This window comes from Ictidomys tridecemlineatus, chromosome 8, assembly GCF_052094955.1.
Source record: "Ictidomys tridecemlineatus isolate mIctTri1 chromosome 8, mIctTri1.hap1, whole genome shotgun sequence".
Lineage (NCBI taxonomy): Eukaryota > Metazoa > Chordata > Mammalia > Rodentia > Sciuridae > Ictidomys > Ictidomys tridecemlineatus.
Genome location: NC_135484.1, coordinates 138,495,521 through 138,513,638, shown reverse-complemented (window position 1 = coordinate 138,513,638; position 18,118 = coordinate 138,495,521). Strand labels below are relative to the sequence as shown.

At 37.3% G+C, this 18,118-nt stretch overlaps 1 protein-coding gene across 10 annotated transcripts in view; it reads right to left on the bottom strand.

The window, feature by feature from the left end:
- The window catches only part of Fars2 (phenylalanyl-tRNA synthetase 2, mitochondrial), a 491,273-nt gene that overhangs the window by 208,440 nt on the left and 264,715 nt on the right, over window positions 1-18,118 (bottom strand). For all 10 annotated transcript variants that reach the window (XR_013425364.1, XM_013359661.4, XM_078020497.1 and 7 more), the window contains one exon: window positions 3,318-3,478. Coding sequence is in view for 9 of the 10 variants with exons in the window: in XM_013359661.4 (XP_013215115.2) it covers window positions 3,318-3,478 (161 nt within the window). In the remaining variant the exon portion in view is untranslated. The remainder of the gene's footprint in view (window positions 1-3,317; window positions 3,479-18,118) is intronic.

Below are 18,118 nucleotides of genomic sequence, written 5' to 3'. Positions count from 1 at the left end.
TGAGAGTTTGCACTCACTCACTTGTTCTCCACCACTGCAGTTGCAGTAACAAGTGTTTGAGACACCATCCAGGTTAGGAATAAGATGGCCTGTGGCCAGAGAAGAAAGCCAGGAAAAGCTCCCAACTGGGAGAAAAGATTATAGGCAATATTACTGAATTATTTGTAAGCCACTATGGACAGGTAATTAATGATTTTAAGTAAACTATGTAAGTAAAATGTACAATGTTGAGCAATTTTCAACAATAACATTACTCTGTATGGGGCAACATATTAAATTTATAATTCTGGACTGTTTAAGGGACATTTAAACAATTAACAAAAGTTGCACTAATTGAATACTAAGTTCAGTGCATTGAAATTGCAAATGTGGCTTTAGAGGAATTGGCTGGAGTACATGAATGAAGGCACACACACATCAATGAGCACAGTATGGGAACTGAAGTGGTGGACAATGATCTCTTGTATGGAGCAAGATGACACTTGGAGGAAAAAACAACCAAACTGTTCATCCACTTATCTCAAGCACTGATCCAGGTGGGCCAGAGAGGGCCAGAATTGGCAAAGCCCTTAACTCAAAATATGTAAAATAAGAAGCAAAAATTAAAATCACATAACAACTTGAGGATCCTACTTACTAGATCTAAACAATGGTTTTCAGGCATTCATAAAAAAAAAAAAATCACAGAAATAAGGCCTCAGGGTACTCTACTGAGAAACTGCTCCTAGTACCCAAAAGAGTGCACTCACAGCTGGATGAGCTTGGAGACCTCAGAAGAAGACACCACAGAGACCAAGAGAGTCTGAAGCATAATTTAGGAGGGCCCAAGGGGGAGATGAACAAAGAGAAACTTCTGCCTCCTACACAACAGGGGCTTCCAGAGTTTCTTGGCCAGAGAAACCACAGCTCACAGTTGCTAAGAGGCCTTTCCCCCAGGTTTCCTCTCCTATCCTCTGTGAAGAGTACTGCCTAAGGTCAAGTGCATTAAGTGACAGAATGAGTCTGAATCTATATATAGATAATCACTCTCTGAAACAGTTAAAAATTGCTAACATATTACTACTGCCTGTATTACTTATCCCAAACAAGAAAACCACTGTGTTAGGTCTAAAGGTGAGCAGCTGGCCATGTGCTTCTGAATATAAAAATGAAAAAGGGACAGGCTAAATAATGCCTCCTCCAAGATGTCAGAACCCCTGGAACCTGTGAACATTTTACCTTACATTAAAAAAGGTCTCCACAGAAGTGATTTAGAAAGGATCTTGGGATGGAGAGATTATCCTGAATGATCTTGCTGGGCTTCATGTAATCACAAGACTCCTTGTAAAAAAGAGGCAAAAATTTTAAAAAAAAAACAAAAAAAGGTGATAAGATCCCAAGAGGGAAATGGAAGGGTAACAATGCGATGTGATGTGTGGCCATGGGTCAAGGATGAGGACAGCCTCTAGAGCCGGAGGAGGCAAGGAAGCAGGCCTCCCCCAGAGCTTCCCCCAGCTCTGCTGACACCTTCCCTTTAGGCCAGTTGGACTGACTTTGGTTTTCTTCCTCTACAACTATAAGATAATAAATCTATGTTGTTTTAAGCCACTGAGTTTGTAGTGATTTGTCATAGCAGCAACAGGAAACCAATACATATTTTGGTATCTGGAAGTAAGGTACGACTTGTTACAAATACTTAAAAAACATGAACGTGGTCTTGGAACCAGTTAATGGACAGAGCATTTTGAGCACTATTATATAAAAGGTTAGTTTGTACTGAACATACTGTTGTAGAAATGAATGGTAAAGACTCTGACCAGGTAAGGAGGAAGGGAGAAGCAGGGTAGAGAAAACTTACATGTCTGAGAAAGACAGATATAACTCATCATAAAAAACTGACAGGGAAATGCAGAGGTCAAAGCCGTGCTCGTGATGGCTGTGAAGGAAATGAGGTCTCTGTTAACGCACACTGGAGGAAAGAGGGCCCTTGTTACAGGGAGTAGCATTGTTAGAAGAGAAGATATATGAGAAGTTTCCAAAAGAGTTGAAGACAGAAAACCAACACAATGAACCCCCAAGCAGGATAACAGAAAATCAGACACAGTTCAAACTGCTCAAAACAAGAGTCAAAAAAGAAAGGCAAGAAAATCACATGTCCAACAGAATTGAAGGGAGGGGGGATTTGACCATGTAGACCCCTATACTCATAAAAATACTCCTAAAAAAATGGAGGTGAAACAAAATCATTTCTAGTCGTTTCCAGACTAACAAAAGCTGTTAAGGGAAATGATCACAGAAAATAAACAAGATCTACAGAAAGTAAACGACAAGGGAAATGTGAAACAATATAGTTTTAATTTCTTCAAAAGAAAACTGACTATTTGAAACAAATATAACAATGCATTATGGGATTATGAGTTGTGGGAAAATAAAGTATGACAATAATATAAAAAAGAGGTAAATAAAATTACATTATAAGAAGGTTGTTAAATATTTCATCAGGTTGTGTAATATTTATCTAAGGTAAAGTGTGACAAATTAATTATGCATACTATAATCTAGAGTAACCACTTAAAAATCATTCGAAGTGGCAAAACTAAATAGCAAGAGAGGAAATAAAACAGAAGATGAAAACAAAAAAAATAAAGCTCAATTTCCAAACATAGGAATAAACAAATAAAGAATAAATAGGGAAATTGAGAAAGAAATAAAAAGATGATAGAATTAATCCCAATTATATAAACAATTAGAGTAAATCTAAGTGTATTTAGCATTCTAATTACAAGATAAGAAACTTTAAACTTGGGTTTAAAAAAATGGACCCAATTCTATGCTGCTAATAAGAAACACACTTTTTATTTACATTTCAATTAGAAGATAGAGACTTTAAATCTGGGTTTAAAAATTGGACCCAATTCTATGCTATTCATAAGAAAAATAATTTTAATATAAAGACAAAGGATGAAAGTTATATGAAAAAAAAGATGTCATTTTAAACACTAATCATAAGCCACTGTGTCTACTTTAGTCTCAGGAAAGGTAAACTTTAAGAGAAAAATATCATCATTGATAAAGATGGGTACTTCACAATGACAAAATGGTCAGGAACAAAGCCCAAAATTGTTTTTCTCTGTTTAGACTAATAAGATTGATAAATCTCTCTTTTCCTGCATATAATTTCGGAAGGTTTATGAACCTCATGAGTATTTATGGACTCTATTTAACCTATTTTTAAATTCACATTATTTTAAAGTTCAGCAGTTTTCAAGTAGCAGATCCTCTCAATCCTTGACAACCATTTTTATTATCATTGACTTAATTCCTGCAAGTCATCTCACCTGGAACTTCACCTTCTGATTAATGTCCGAGATGCGGAACTGCTTCAGGAAGCGCTCGTCCTCACTCCAGAAGAGGCGGATATCAGGGATGTCATAGAGGATCATGGCCAGTCTTTCTAACCCCAGGCCAAAAGCCCAGCCCATTCGATCTTGAGCACCAGCTATAATTAGGAAAGAAAATAAAAGGGCTGTTCAGGGAAGGATGAAGATTGGGCAGGTAAACACTCCTCCCCATAATTACCAGGAACCCTGCCTGAGGCCTATAGGCAGCAGTGTCCTGCAGAGCCGAGGTGGAAGGCACCCCATCTTACTTTTCCTTCCTGTCTGTCCTTATGATCCTTACTGTCCTCATGAAAGCACTATGGAGCCACATTGACAATAATATTTTCTTTCATTTCTGAAGAAAGTTCAGGCTCTTTGAAACCTGCATTCTCACCTATGAATTATGCTTCTTCTGTAGTCTTTATCTGCACTGATTTAAACATGTAGCCTTCTAGGTGTCAGTTACATAAGAGAAGGAAAAGATAGGCTCCTCCCGAACTGCCTACAGATAGGGCCATGTGTGCAAAACAGGCCACACTGGACTGTGAACATTCAGAAAGTGTGTGTCAGGCCATCAAAATCTTCAACTTTATTAAAAACACCATGTTTCCTGGTAGTAAGAGCTCCTCCAACCATGTGCAGAGGGCAAGGAAGCCATGGTGAAATGCCTATCTAGTGCCAATTACCCCAAATGGTAGCAAGCGGGTCAGATTCTGTCAGTACCGTGAATTCTAACAGTGCATTTCACATGTATGAATCAGAGTATAAGACAAAAGACAGGGCGGTGGAGAGTAAGAAAAGTGACAGGAGCAGTTCATACTTCTAAAAGAGCTTGGAAAATGAGCTCATGAAATGAAAATTCCAAACAGACATAAAGCAGGCTCCTGAGGCAGACTGAAGTGGCTCCCGAGATTCCTACCTCTCATGCACAGCCCCGTGGAAACCTCTTCCTTTGATTGTAACTGACCCATGAGAAGGACAGGGTCCCACCCCAGTTGTTAGTTTGTCTTGTGTGACTTGTATGACTCTCTCCACCTTGGCAGATTGGAGAGAGGTTTCCCCTGCTGGCTATGAGGAGGTGAGTGGCCAGGCTCTGAGGAAACATGTGCCCAGGACCTCGGGGAGTCCCTAAGGAGCTGAGAGGCACACCAAAGCCAGTGAGACACATGGGAACCGCACTCCCATAATCATGAAGAACACATCCTCCTCAGTCTGCTAGGCTGAAAGACCCAAAGCTTGAGAATATAGCCCTAACATTCTGATTTCAACCTGGGGAGACCACACACTGGGGGACCACACCAGTCCACATCCAGAGTCCTGAAGCAAGGAAATGGATAGTACATTTGTGTTGTTATAAGCCATTTATGAGATAATTTGTTCTTGAGGGAGTGAAGAAAAAACAAATCAGACAGGAAACGTGGAGAAAGGTGACAGAAAATGGCAGAGTTCCAACAGTAAAGGGACAGGTGCAGCCCAGGAAGGCTGGGGGGTGCAGAGACAGCGAGGGCAAGGCTGGGCAGCTGACACTCTGAGGAGGGGACAGAGAGGAGCTGATGTGCTCTGGTTATTGCTGCCACCACCATCATTCACAGATGACAAGGATAAGAGAAATCAGAAAGAAATGTGAGCCTCTAAACAGAGGATTTGTTTCAAGGATCAATGAATAAAAAGTATTCAAAATGCCACAAGAAACTGATACAGAGAGAGTAGGGCCTCAGTCAGAGGGAGAGTGTGTATGAAGAAAACTGCGTGGCTGGCTACCTGTGTTCCCAGGACAAACGGTCATCCAGAAGGGGGACAGGGAAGGGGCTGTTTAACCAGAAGAATGCTGCAGCCAGAGTTCCTGACCAAGTGACCCCTGCCTAGAAAGGAGCTGATGGTGGAGGGAAAATAGAGTAATTCATAGTGATGCCTAAAAACCTTAGAGAGGCAGATGACCAACTGAAGATACGAAAATTAACACAACACCAACATTTTATACCACTTGAAGGATTTTTTCGAGAAATGATATTCCTGAACCTGGTGAGGGACTTGGTTCCAGTATTCTCACTTGTTTCTGGTTATGCACTCTATTCTTTATCACCATTTAGAGAACAATGTAGCAACAGACCAAAGATCCACAAAAATGCTCACATACTTTATTCTAAGATTTTAGGGGGGAGATTTATCCCAAGGAATTAACAAAAGCAGAAAGATAAATAAAGATATTTGGAGCAGTATTACTTAGAAGAATGAAAACAATCTAAGTGTCCAAAATTAGAAAACTGTTTAAATATTATAGTACATTAAAATATTGTTATATTAAAATACATAAAATAACTATATAGATGTTTATTAAATCACAGAGTATAAGGGAATATGAACACTTCTATGATAAAATAAACATTTACTATGATATTACTACTTAATACAGGTACAAATGAAAGTCATAAGATGAAAATTAAAAAATGTGATGCTCATGGGTCACTATGAGTAGTAGTACAAAAACAACCGCTTATTTTTAAAATTCACAAATAAAAACTATTATGAGATATTTATTTGTGATGTAGAACATGATGTTTTGATATAAGTATATACTGTGGAATTACTAAAATGAATCAACAATCATTGATTGCTTCATAAACTTTTTGTGATGAAAACATTTAAAATCTAGTCTTGGCAATTTTCAAGTAGACAATACATAGTTATTAGCTAGAATTATCATGTTGTACAATAGATCTCAAGTTTATTCCTTTTTCCTAACTGAAATTTTTTATCCGTCGACCAACAATTTCTAAAACATTTTCTGTACTAGTTAAGTCTTTTCAAGTAAAAAATAAACAACAACGACAACAACAACAAAAAGAGGAGGGAGTATTTATTGAAGCGTGCTTTATTAAATCATTTACACTTCATCTTCAAATGTTAGACAAAACCAACCATCTAGAGACCACTATCTATAGCTGAATGAGCAGCAGATCTAGGGGATTTAGTTTTATTTCATATCCAGTAATTTGTTATCTGCTCTTTTCATGCAGCACCCTCATTTCTTTCCCCATTCCTCAAAACAAAAATAAAACTAGTGGAGATCTGTTAAAAGTAGGTTAAAAAAAAAGAACAATAAATTTAAAAATGGGAAAAGAATATGAAAATATTCACAGGCAAGGCAAGGAAAAAATGATTCTTAAATAAATGAATACTTCACTTAAAATAAATGCAAGATAAAATTGAATCAAGTTATCAGTTTTTACTTACTGATTTTTTGCCCCCAGGGGGGCAAAAAATAATAATAATAAAAAAAAGATCACACACTTGGTAGCAAAGCACTCTTACACATTGCTGGTAGGATACATGTGGGTTTTAAATTTTTTGACCCAAGGAATATAACATAGCACTAGTTATCAAAATTCAAAATGTATACTATCACCTATTACTTGAACTTCTAGAACATATACTATTCATGAAAAATTGTGAATTTACAATGTGATTTATTGAAATACTGTTTATAATAGCAAAAGAGTGCACACAACCCAAATGTTTATTCATAGGAAATTGGTTAAATGAATAATGGAATGTTATTGTAACACCTTCTGAAGGATTTCAAATACTAAAAGCAGCATCTGTTTTTTATTTGGGGGTGGGTGGGAGAGAACAGGGCACATGAAGACAAAAGGTGAAAGGCTTTACAATATGTGGCTTTATATATAAAAAGTGATGAGAAATTTTTCAGGAATAGGTTTATTTTTCCTTATCAGAAATGCTCTGGAACAAAAAGTATTTTGAATTTTGGAGTGTTCTGGACTTCTGATTAGGGATTCTAAACCTGTAATAGAAATCTTAATGACTAGATAAAATGTGGTGATTTCTTTTCTGTTTATTCTTTTTCCTAACAGGTTTTAAAACAACAAATAATCCCTTTCATTGGTGTCAGGCTTCCAGGAAAGACTATGATTAATAAAAATGGATTCTGATGTTCCACTTATAGCCTGTTTTGGTATTTCTCCCTACAGAGGAGCCAATACATTCTAAGCATGGAAAATTAATGCTGCTATTTACGGGGATTTCCAAAAACTCAAGCAAATTCCCCAATACCCCTCATCTTCAATCCTAGTGGGCTGAGATACTTCAATCAAGAGATAAGGGGGAAGGGATGAGATGTGACTTCTGAGATTACACGAGAAAAGTCATGCAATTACCTCGTGCTTTTTTTTTTTTTTAAATGATCGTGCTGTGACATTTCCTCTCAGTCAGGATTTCTCCCTCCAAAGATTCTCTTGGAACTCCACCACTAGTCTCTGAGAAAGCTCAGCAACATGAAGAGGACTTGTGTGGGAGCTCACAAGGGGGAACCTAGCCTTCATGTTGCCTCAGCACCATTAGCAGACACACGTGTAAGAGAAGACTTAGGAGGATTCCAGCCCCAGTTGGGAACCACCCCGACTGTGTAAATCTCCCCAGATGAGGCTCTGGGCACTGTGGAGGAGAGACATGCCATCGCTATTGTGTGCTGTCTGAATTCGTGACCAAGGAATAATTTCCCATTATGGTAAAGCTAAAACTACACTGTAGCCACAGGTTCGACTTTTCTTGGTCTGAAAATATTGCAAATAAAAAATTAGGTAAGGTTTCAAACAGGAGAGAGATCAGGAGTTTCAAGCTTAAAATAAGATGAATACACCATATTATACCACCTCATTTGTGTCATAACATCCTTTCGTCTCTCCAGAGGCCAGGTCGCCCACTATTATTCACAACATCGCTCATCCTAGAAATCAAACCATCTTAAGTCAAGGCTACCCAATCCCTTGTCACCACATGAACCACTGCCCTTCATTTTATTTCTCCAGCTTGGTGAATGGATCATCACCCACCTAGTCACCCAAGGCAGCAGGCTGGGAGTGAAGTTTTACTTCACATACCGCCTCATAGCAGGTGCAGACCTTTAAATGATATCTCAGAAGTCTCTCCAAGGCCTCCCTTAATTTAAGTCCTACTGTCACTGTGGACGTGTCTTTAACAAAAGTCTTTCGCTCCATCCAAGGAGTTCACCCTGTCTCCTCATCCAGCCCATCTCTGAGAGTGCCACCAATTTGCTCCCTAAAGCACGAATCTCCACACTGCTTCAAGCAGATGTGTGTGGACTGTGGGTCAGAGAATGATCTCTTAGCAAGCCACATTTAGCATTTTGTTCTTGTTTTTACTTTGTATTTGGCATTTTTCTAAAGGATAATTTTTTCACAGATCCCTATCCACTCAAGGAGCCACAAGATTAAATTACACAGGGTGGGGAAAGCCTGAATAGTAAGTTATAGACTAGTACCTGTGGCTATCAGTTGGCATCCAGGCAATCCTAAAGACAAATGGAAACACAGGCATTCAGCTCCAAGTTACAGAGAGAGGAACATTTCAAAAAACTTCCAACACATCCCAGGCTTATAGTTTTGTCACAGGTAAAATCATGCACATGATGTGCCAGTCAACAACAGAATTCACATTATTTTCAACTGCACATGATTATTTTCTGACCACAGACCATATTCTGGGCAATACAACAAATTTCAAATGTTAAAAAAATATAGAAATCGTATAAAGAATGTTCTGTGTTCAAAGTGGAAAAATATCAGAAATCAATGGTAGAAAATATTTGAAAAATATTCAAAATACTGGGAAATTAAAAAAAATGTATCTCTTAATAACCATAAGTAAAAGGAGTAATCACAAAGGAGATTAAAAAACACTGAAATGAATAAAAAGTAAGATATAACACATCAAATTTTGAATTCATAAATTACTGGGTGAGAATGCAAAATGATAAGCCGCTTTGGAAAATGGTTTTTAACTAGGGGAAATTTTAGCAGCCAGGGGACATTTAACAGTCTAGAGACACTTTTGATTGTTAAAACTGGGTAAGAGGATTAATTTTGTTCTATAGGTGACAGAGGCCAGAGGGACTACTAAACATCCCATAATGCACAGGATAGTCCCTCACAACAAAGATCATCCATCCCCAGAAGTCACCTCTGAGTTAAATATATGCTTAGCATATAACAAAGGAATTCCATTCCTAGGTTGTTACCTAAAATATGGAAACACAAGGGCACCTAAAGATCAATACAGAGATGCTCTTCACAGCTTTATTCATAATAGCCCGGTGCTCATCAACTAGTGAATAGAGAAACTGTGGTATGTCCATCTAGTGGAATACTACCCAGCAATGAAAGTAAATATATTTTTCACACATACAATAACATTATAATGTCAAAAGCATTACACTTAGTGAAAGGAGGCAGTCTGGTACCAAACATTAAGTATACTAGAATTCCATTTTCATGACATTCTGGAAAAGGCAAAACTAGAGACAGCAGATCAGTGGCTGGCAAGGGCTGGAGATGAAGAAACTCTGGAGAATAATGAGAATCGTCTATATCTTGATTTAAATTTTGAGTGAATTTTTCTGTGAGTATAACCTAACCCAATCAATTAACTTATCAAAGATCCTTTGCTTGGATGACATGGCAATATCAAATAACATTGCTCTCTGGCTTACTCTCAACTTCTCTGGTTTTCCCATCATTAACTAGAAACAAATAGCTTGTGCACCAGCACTATTCTGAGGACCACATTTTGAGTAGCAATGATCCAAATGATGGAAATGCTTACATTTCTTTTTTTTTTTTTTTTGAAGACAAAATTAAGAAGTTCCTTTACTCTTATACATTCACTAGGAATGTACACATGGCAGGTTGAGAACTATGAGACTGGGGAACAAAATATAAACCCCATGTATAGCATTGAAGCTCCTGTGCCATCACCTCAGATTACACACAATCCTCTGAACATTGTCATATAACACATTTTGTCTTTCTTATCTTGTCCTTCTTCCTAACACTTTACATCTGCTTCTTTTCCCATTATCCCATAAAGCTAGACTGACAATGCCCTCCTGTGAGATTCTTCCTGTGACCCTCAAGGATGGATTAAGTTTATCTTCAACTCTACTCACAAGCACAGTGTACACACTTGTTTTAGCACCTCCCAGCGGGATCAGTCTCTCTCCCCATTTAAACCTAAGAGTTCTAGAAAACAGTCCCAACACGATATCACATGCATCACTAGCCACACAATATGTGATTTTTAGACACATATTATACTAAGAAGAATAAGCACTTTCCATTTGGTAGAGTGTGCCATTCTCACAGCACAAAGCTGCAAATCATGACAATGAGAATGAATGATGTCTCCGGGGTGGGAGTGGGTAGTCTGAAAAGTCAAGTTTGCACAATGTTCATAATTACAGGTTAGAAGGATAAAAGGGTAGAGAAGAAGGACGAGAGAGATGAAAGCTAAATTCATTGCTTGGTGGATATCTCTTACCAATTTCACAGATGGAAAATGCAGGTGATCACAAAATGCTTAGCATTAACAGCTGAAAGACTGCTGCTTTACCACCAGATGTGGCTCAGCTTCTGAACAGGGCAGAGTCAGCAGAGGGAGCATCACCAGTTAAAAACCACATCTGCCAGAAGAGTTGGGGCTGGCCCCTGTGAGATGCATGTGGGCAACCATGCTGGATAGTCAATTTTAGTTTCTTGCATCTGAAATGGTCACAATAGATAGTTGATTCTGCCATTTAACTGTTACCACAATGAATGGCTTAATACCAATTAGCCTAAAATTAAAGACAATATTCAGATTGGCTAACATTCAACAATTCCATCCAAAAAACAGTCAGTTATCTGCACAAACAATTTCCAATTACTTTTCTCAGAAGCCTCCCTAGGAAACAATTCTGTTCAAAGTGAGATGTTCCACAGCTGTTTTTATTTTAATAGCCCAGGTTAATGATAGGCAGTATCACGCTGAAATGTGCCAAGAAAATGCATGACTCTGGGGCCTCAGTCCCACCTGGGTGTCAGGAGAAAGAGGATGAAACGCTCTTCTAAAGACAGGAGATTGGCTCCTACTCAGAGGACCCGATGCTGAGGTGAGCGGGTAAATTCATCAGGCACTTAAATCCCAACCAACATGTGTGTCAAAGTTTGTGAAACAGACTTTCATTGGAAAAGGGAATATCTGGAGTCCATCTTCCTGCTACTGGCTACAACCTTTATTCTCACAATGAATCTGATCAAAACACTTGCTTGTGACAATCACTATGGGAGGCTGCAAGAAAGGACATGATGTCCATTTGCTAAGCAGTACCAAGTTTTACCTTTAAAATACTTTGTTTTGATCCCATCTTAACTTGCTTTTTCTGTGCCATTGGCCTATTATGTTATTAAGACAAACCCAGAAACTCCCGAGGTAAGGCTGTAGGTTATTAAATCATATGGCCTTGGTAAAAGGCTCTGGGAATAAATTTATTTCAGATCTAAGAAAATAACTTTGGGTTGTGGGTACAGAAAAGGTTCCTTTTTTTCCTGAACAAGATTGTTTTTAATATTAAGAATGCCAAGCATTACATGAATGATCCTAATAATTCACTTTTTATCTCGGTCCGGTCCCATGGAGGCATAGAGCCAAACTTGCAGATCAACTCTAGAACTGCAAAAGGGTTCAGGGTAAAATTCTCTCTGTGACTCTGTCCCAGTTTTATTTTCTAATTCTCTTATTTCCTCTTTGCCTTGATTATGTCAACTATTTACTTTATCCTCTCATATGTACTTTTATAAGGTACTTCAAATTCTTTATGGGAGAAAGTGAGCCATAAATAAACAGACATTTAAAGATATTGTTGGCCAAGGCAAATATAATTTTCAGGTCTCTGGCACTCATTAGCTGTAATTTGTTGGTGGTCTGACAAGGTTTTAAGTTAATATCTTTTCCCTCATTCTGAAATTAGAGGAGCCTCATAAACTAGAGCCATCAGACTGAGTAGAGTGGCAACTGTAGGTGACCACTCATACAGAATAGCCAGGATGGGAAGCAGTTGGGTACTTCTGTACTGGGTGGAGCATCCCATGAAAGAATTTTTGTTGTTGTTGTTGCCAAAAATCCTTCTCAGAAGGCCAGCCTACGTGGAGAAGGAAAAGAATGTGGGAAAAGAATTCAGAGATGGGAAAGTTTAAATAAAGGAGAGGAGGAGGAGACTGGAAATAGAAATGAGCACAGTAAGAAGTCACTGGTGTGAAAGTAGAGAAGCGAAATTGGTCCCAGAAACTAAATGGGTATCTCTGTGTAGCAGCCGATTCTCCAGGCCCTGCCTCCACAACTTCAGAGAGAGCCACCAGCAAAGGACAGCCCAAGGTCCAGATGCTCTGCATATAGCCTCTTTTTTGTTCCTCCATCCAAAACAGAGATCCTGTGAGCAGGGATCATCTCCGGAAGAAGCATGGCTGTGCTGGGTATGGAGTTAGGTGAAGAGCAAAGGGCACCATGCATGCCACCGCTCAGCGCCACACCCCGAAGGTACAGGGAAGCTAGCCCTGCAGTCAGTGGAAGACACTGGGTCAGGGCGGAAATACTTATTAAACCTCCTCCTCCTAAGTCCTTAGTCTTCAATTTCATGAGGATAGATGACACACCATCAACTGGAGAAAGGGCTGAGAATGGCCAGGTGATGAACAGAAAAGAGGTATGTGCACAAGCAGCGGAGAACTGGAGCCCTGCAAGGTCGGTACAGTCCCCGTGCCTCCATTGAAGGTCTGTGATGAACGAGAGGATCGTCACATGATACGGTTGCCAGTCAGTGCCAGGAAGTGAGTAATTGAGGGAAAAGAGTTAAACTTCAAATAGTGTCTTATGATTAAGTGATTATTCTCTATGAAAATACAGTTTTTCACACTAACCTTTCTAATGTTTAGAATAACTAAGTTGGAAAGTGAGTCATGTTTAAATGAAATGAGATGTAATGTCTAGTGCCTACTCGGAGAGGCTACTGCAGTGAGAAGATCACCCCTGTTCTCCCCTGAAAAGCTGAGCAGGACGTTTACTCTTTTATCTACAGTTCTTGATCAATGACCTATTTAACCTTTTGAAGACTTGTGTAAAATCTTTGCTTGGCACATAACATAAACTAGACTATACCTAGAAGCTCAAACACATCACTTTTCCAGAGATGAAACAGGTTTCATTTGATTTTTGCTTGCTTGGTGCTGTGGCTGAGAATGTAAAGGTATTAAAACACCAACATATTGAAGCGCTGCTTTCTCAGTTTCCTTAAAATCAGCACACTGCAGTTCTTCTGCCTTCTGAATTCTCAACCACACTAATAAATGGCAGAGTGTATTCCTGATTCGCTTACTAAAAAGAAGAAAATTCCCAGTAGAGACTTCCATTTTTTCAGAGATAGAAGCATGACAATGAAGGAAGATGAATTAAAACTAAAGATAATAGAGTAAAATATAATTTGAGAGGCACTCACTAGAAGAAACCACAGGCCAATATCCCTCATGAACACAGATGCAAAAATGCTCATTAGATTACTAGGAAACTAAATTTAGCAGCATATTGAAAAGATTATACACAATGACCAAATGGGATTTACTTTAGGAATGCAAGTAAGGATGGTTAAAAATATGAGAATCAATCAATGTAATACACACATTAATAGAATAAAGGGAAGAAAACCCCCATATGATCAATTTCAATTGATGCAGTAAAAAACTGAAAAAAGGTAACATGCTTTCATGATAAAATAAAAACAAGAGGACTTTCTCAACATGATAAAGGTCATGTATGAAAAACCACCACCAACATAATTCTCAATAGTGGAAGGTCTAAGATCAGGAACAAGACAAGGATGCTCACTGTCGTCACTCTCAACATAGCACTGAAAGTTTTAAACAGAAAAAATAGGAAAGAAGAAAATGAGCTGAAAAGAAAAAAGTAAAATTTTCTCTATTTGCAGATGACATGATCTTATATGTAGAAAACCTTAGGAAATCCATGGAAAAACTGAAATTAAAAATTCAGTAAAGCTACAGGATACGAAACAAACCTACAAAAATCAGTTGCATTTTTACACACCAACAATGAACAATCTGAACAGGACATTAAGAAAATAATTCCATTTATAAGAGTATAACACAGAATAAAGTACTTAGAAATAAATATAACCAAGAAGACTTGCATGTTGAAAGTATTATTTACTGTTCTTTTTACATGCATTTGACAGTAGGGTATATTTTGACGTATTATTCCTACTTGGAGTATAACTTATTCTAATTAGGATAGAACCACCATTTGACCCAGTTTTCCCACTCTTCGGCATATAACCAAAGGACTTAAAATCAGCACACTGCAGTGATGCAGCCACATCAATGTTCATAGCAGCTCAATTCACAATAGCTAAGCTATGGAACCAACCTACATGCCCTTCAACAATAAAAAATTTGTGGCATATATACACAACAGAATATTACTCAGCCATAAAAAGAATGACACTTTATGGCTTGTGCAGATAAATGGATGGATCTGTAGAATATCGTGCTAAGTGTAATAAGCCAATCCCCAAAAAACAAAGGTTGAGTGTTTTCTCTGACACGCAGATGCTAACATACAACAAGAGATGGGGAGAATAGAAGTTCAATGAATTATACAAAAGAGAATGAAGGGAAGAGAGAAGAAATGGGATTAGGAAAGACAGAATGAATCGGACATAACTTTCCTATGTTCATAAATAAATACATCACCAGTGAAACTCCATGTCATGTACAACCACAAGAATGGGATTTAAATTAGAAAACTATAACATGCTACTGAACAAAACTGAAGACAACAATACTAAGTAGACAGACATTCTGTATTCAAGGGCTGGAAGATTTAAGATGGCAATGTTATTCGAAGAAATATACCAATTCAATGTAATTCCTATCAAAATACCAATGGCATCTTTGCTGAAATGAAAAAACTCATCGTAAAATTCACATGGGATTTCAAGAGACTCTGAATTGCCAAAATGATATTGAAAATGAAGAACAAAGATGGAAGGCTCACTCTTCCCAATATGGAAACTTACCACAAAGCCACAGTTCTGAAAGCAATGTGGTATTAGCTTAAGCAAAGACACAAAGAACAATGGAACAATGGAATAAAATGGTGGATCCAGAAATAAATCATCACATCAAGAGTCAGTTGATTTTTGACAAAAGTACTAGGACCATTAAATGGACAAAGAATAATCTCTTCAATAAATGGTGCTAACAATAATGTTATTATACAAAAATTAATTCAAACTGGATAAAAGAGCTAAATCTAAGACTCAATACCATAAAACTCTTTCAAAGAAAACAGAGAAAAATCTCCATATGACACCAAAAGTACAGGCGACTAAAGAAAAAATTACTTTAGTAGTCAGGGAAATGCAAATCAAAACTAGAAAGATATATCTCTCTACAGTTAAAATGGCAGACATCAATAATAAAAAATAATACTGGATAGGATGTGAGGGGAAAAGAAACACTTTTTATACTGTTTATGGGATTATAAATTTGTAAAGCCACTATGGAAATCAGTATGGAGGTTCCTCAAATGACTCAGAATGAAACCACCATGGTCTAGCTATACCACACTTGGTATTTATCCTGAATAATTAATATCATCATATTTATATATTTTATATATCATATTTATATACTTACATATATGTATATATTTATTATATATTTATTAAAATCATCATATTTATATATTTATTCTGAATAATTAAAATCATCATACAAAAGTGATAATGCAGCACAGTTCACAAGGTCTAAATTATGGAACCATCCTAGGTGTCTGTCAGTAGATGAATGGATAAAGAAAATATGGTATACATACAAAATTAAGTTTTATTCAGCCATGAAGAAGAATATGTCATGTACAGGGAAACAGATAGAACAAAAGAAGCCAAACTCAGAAAGTCAAGGGTTGTATGTTTTCTCTCAAATGTGAAAGTTTGACAGGAAAATGGGAAAGAAAGGAGAGCAGGGCAGGGATCTCATGAAAATAGAAGGGAGATCAGCAGAGAAGAGGAAAGGGAACAGGCGAGGGAGGAGTGGAGAGAAAGGGAAAATACTGGAGAACAATACTAACAAAAGTATGTTGTTTTATTATGTGCATGTACAAATATGTAACAAAGGATCCAACAATTACAGCCAATGATAATGCACCAATAAAGCACTGAATAAGGAAAAAACAAAACAGGTACATTGAACTTCATCATAATTACAATTTTTTTGTATGTCAAAAGACACTACTGAGAGAGTTAAAGCATAATACACAGAAATGGGAGAAAAGATTTGAAATTCACATATCTGATCAAGGTGTACTACTCATGCTTTATAAAGAATCACTACAACTCAACAACAGACAAAAAAATCCCAAATTTAAAAAGGGGAATAATTTGAACAGACATTTCTCCATAGAAGATATACAAATGACCAACAGGCACATGATAAGATGTTAATAATTATTAGGAAAATGCAAATCAAAATCATAATGAGATAGCACTTTGAATATACAAAGCAATAATGATATTAATAATAATAATAATGGTGATTAAAACAAGTATTGGGAGGAATAAAAGGAAGTTTTCAGTTGCCATTTGGAATGTAAAATGATGTAGCTGCTCAGGAAACAAAAATTATAGATATACTATATGACCCAGCAACTCTTTTCCTCCCCTCCCTATGTACATGCACACACAGGGCACATAGTCATATAGTAGAAATAATTCAAGTGTACGTCAACAGAGGAATGGTTTTGAAAAATGTGTTACTTATATACAACAGATTATTCAGTCCAAAAAAGGAATGGAACTCTGATACATGCTATAGCATGAATGAACCTTGAAAACAATATGCCAAGTGAAAGAAGCCAGGCACAACATATGTGGCGTCACTTTTATGAGACATCTGGTAAAGGCAAATTCATCAAGAGAGTAAGTAGATTAGAGATTACCAGGGCTGGATGGGCAAGAAAAATGAGGAATTACTATTTCACTGGTACAGAGTTCATTTGGGGTGATGAAAATATTTTGGAAATAGAGGTGATAGCTACACAACAATGTGAATGAAATTAACACGGCTGAATTGTACACTAAAAATAGGCATAATGACAAGTTTTACATGATATGACATTTTGCTATGAAATGTATATTTAATTAAACATAAATTTAGTAAAACTATCATTTTAAATAATTTAAATATAAATTTAATTATTTATATAGTTAAATAAAAATTTAAATATTCATTAAAATTTATATAACACACTACCATATAAAAAGTTCAGGCGGACTAAACATTTACAAAGTTTGAAGAAATTTTCCAAGTGTTCTTCATTTCTGAAGGAAATAATGCATTTAGTTCTTCCATATTACATCCATCTTTGAAAATACTACTATTTGGGCCTTTATGCTACCAAATGCTTCAGTAGACCTCAGCTTCCTCTTCCACAAAACGAAACAGCAGCAATAATAGAGCTTCTTAAGTCCTTCCAGCTCTCAATAGCCCATGATTCAACTCAGCTTAGGAGCAACTAGTGGGGGATGTAGCTCAGTGGTAGACCACTTTTCTAGCATGCATGAAGCCCCACATTCAGTCCCCAATACCTAAAAAAAGAAAAGGCAAGGCCAATGTGGATACTTAACTAAGGGTCTAAATAAACGGTAATGAAATACAAACTACTGCAAAATAACTGTTTAATGTTTAACAGCCTAAGAAAAGACCTTTACCAAATGCCCTCTCTAGTTGGCCCCCTGGTCTCTACAGGCCCATGAAATACACAGTTGCATTTAATTCGGCACCTTGTTGGGACAGTGAAACACAGTGAGGACAGGCTTTCCTCCCTGTGTCAGGTCT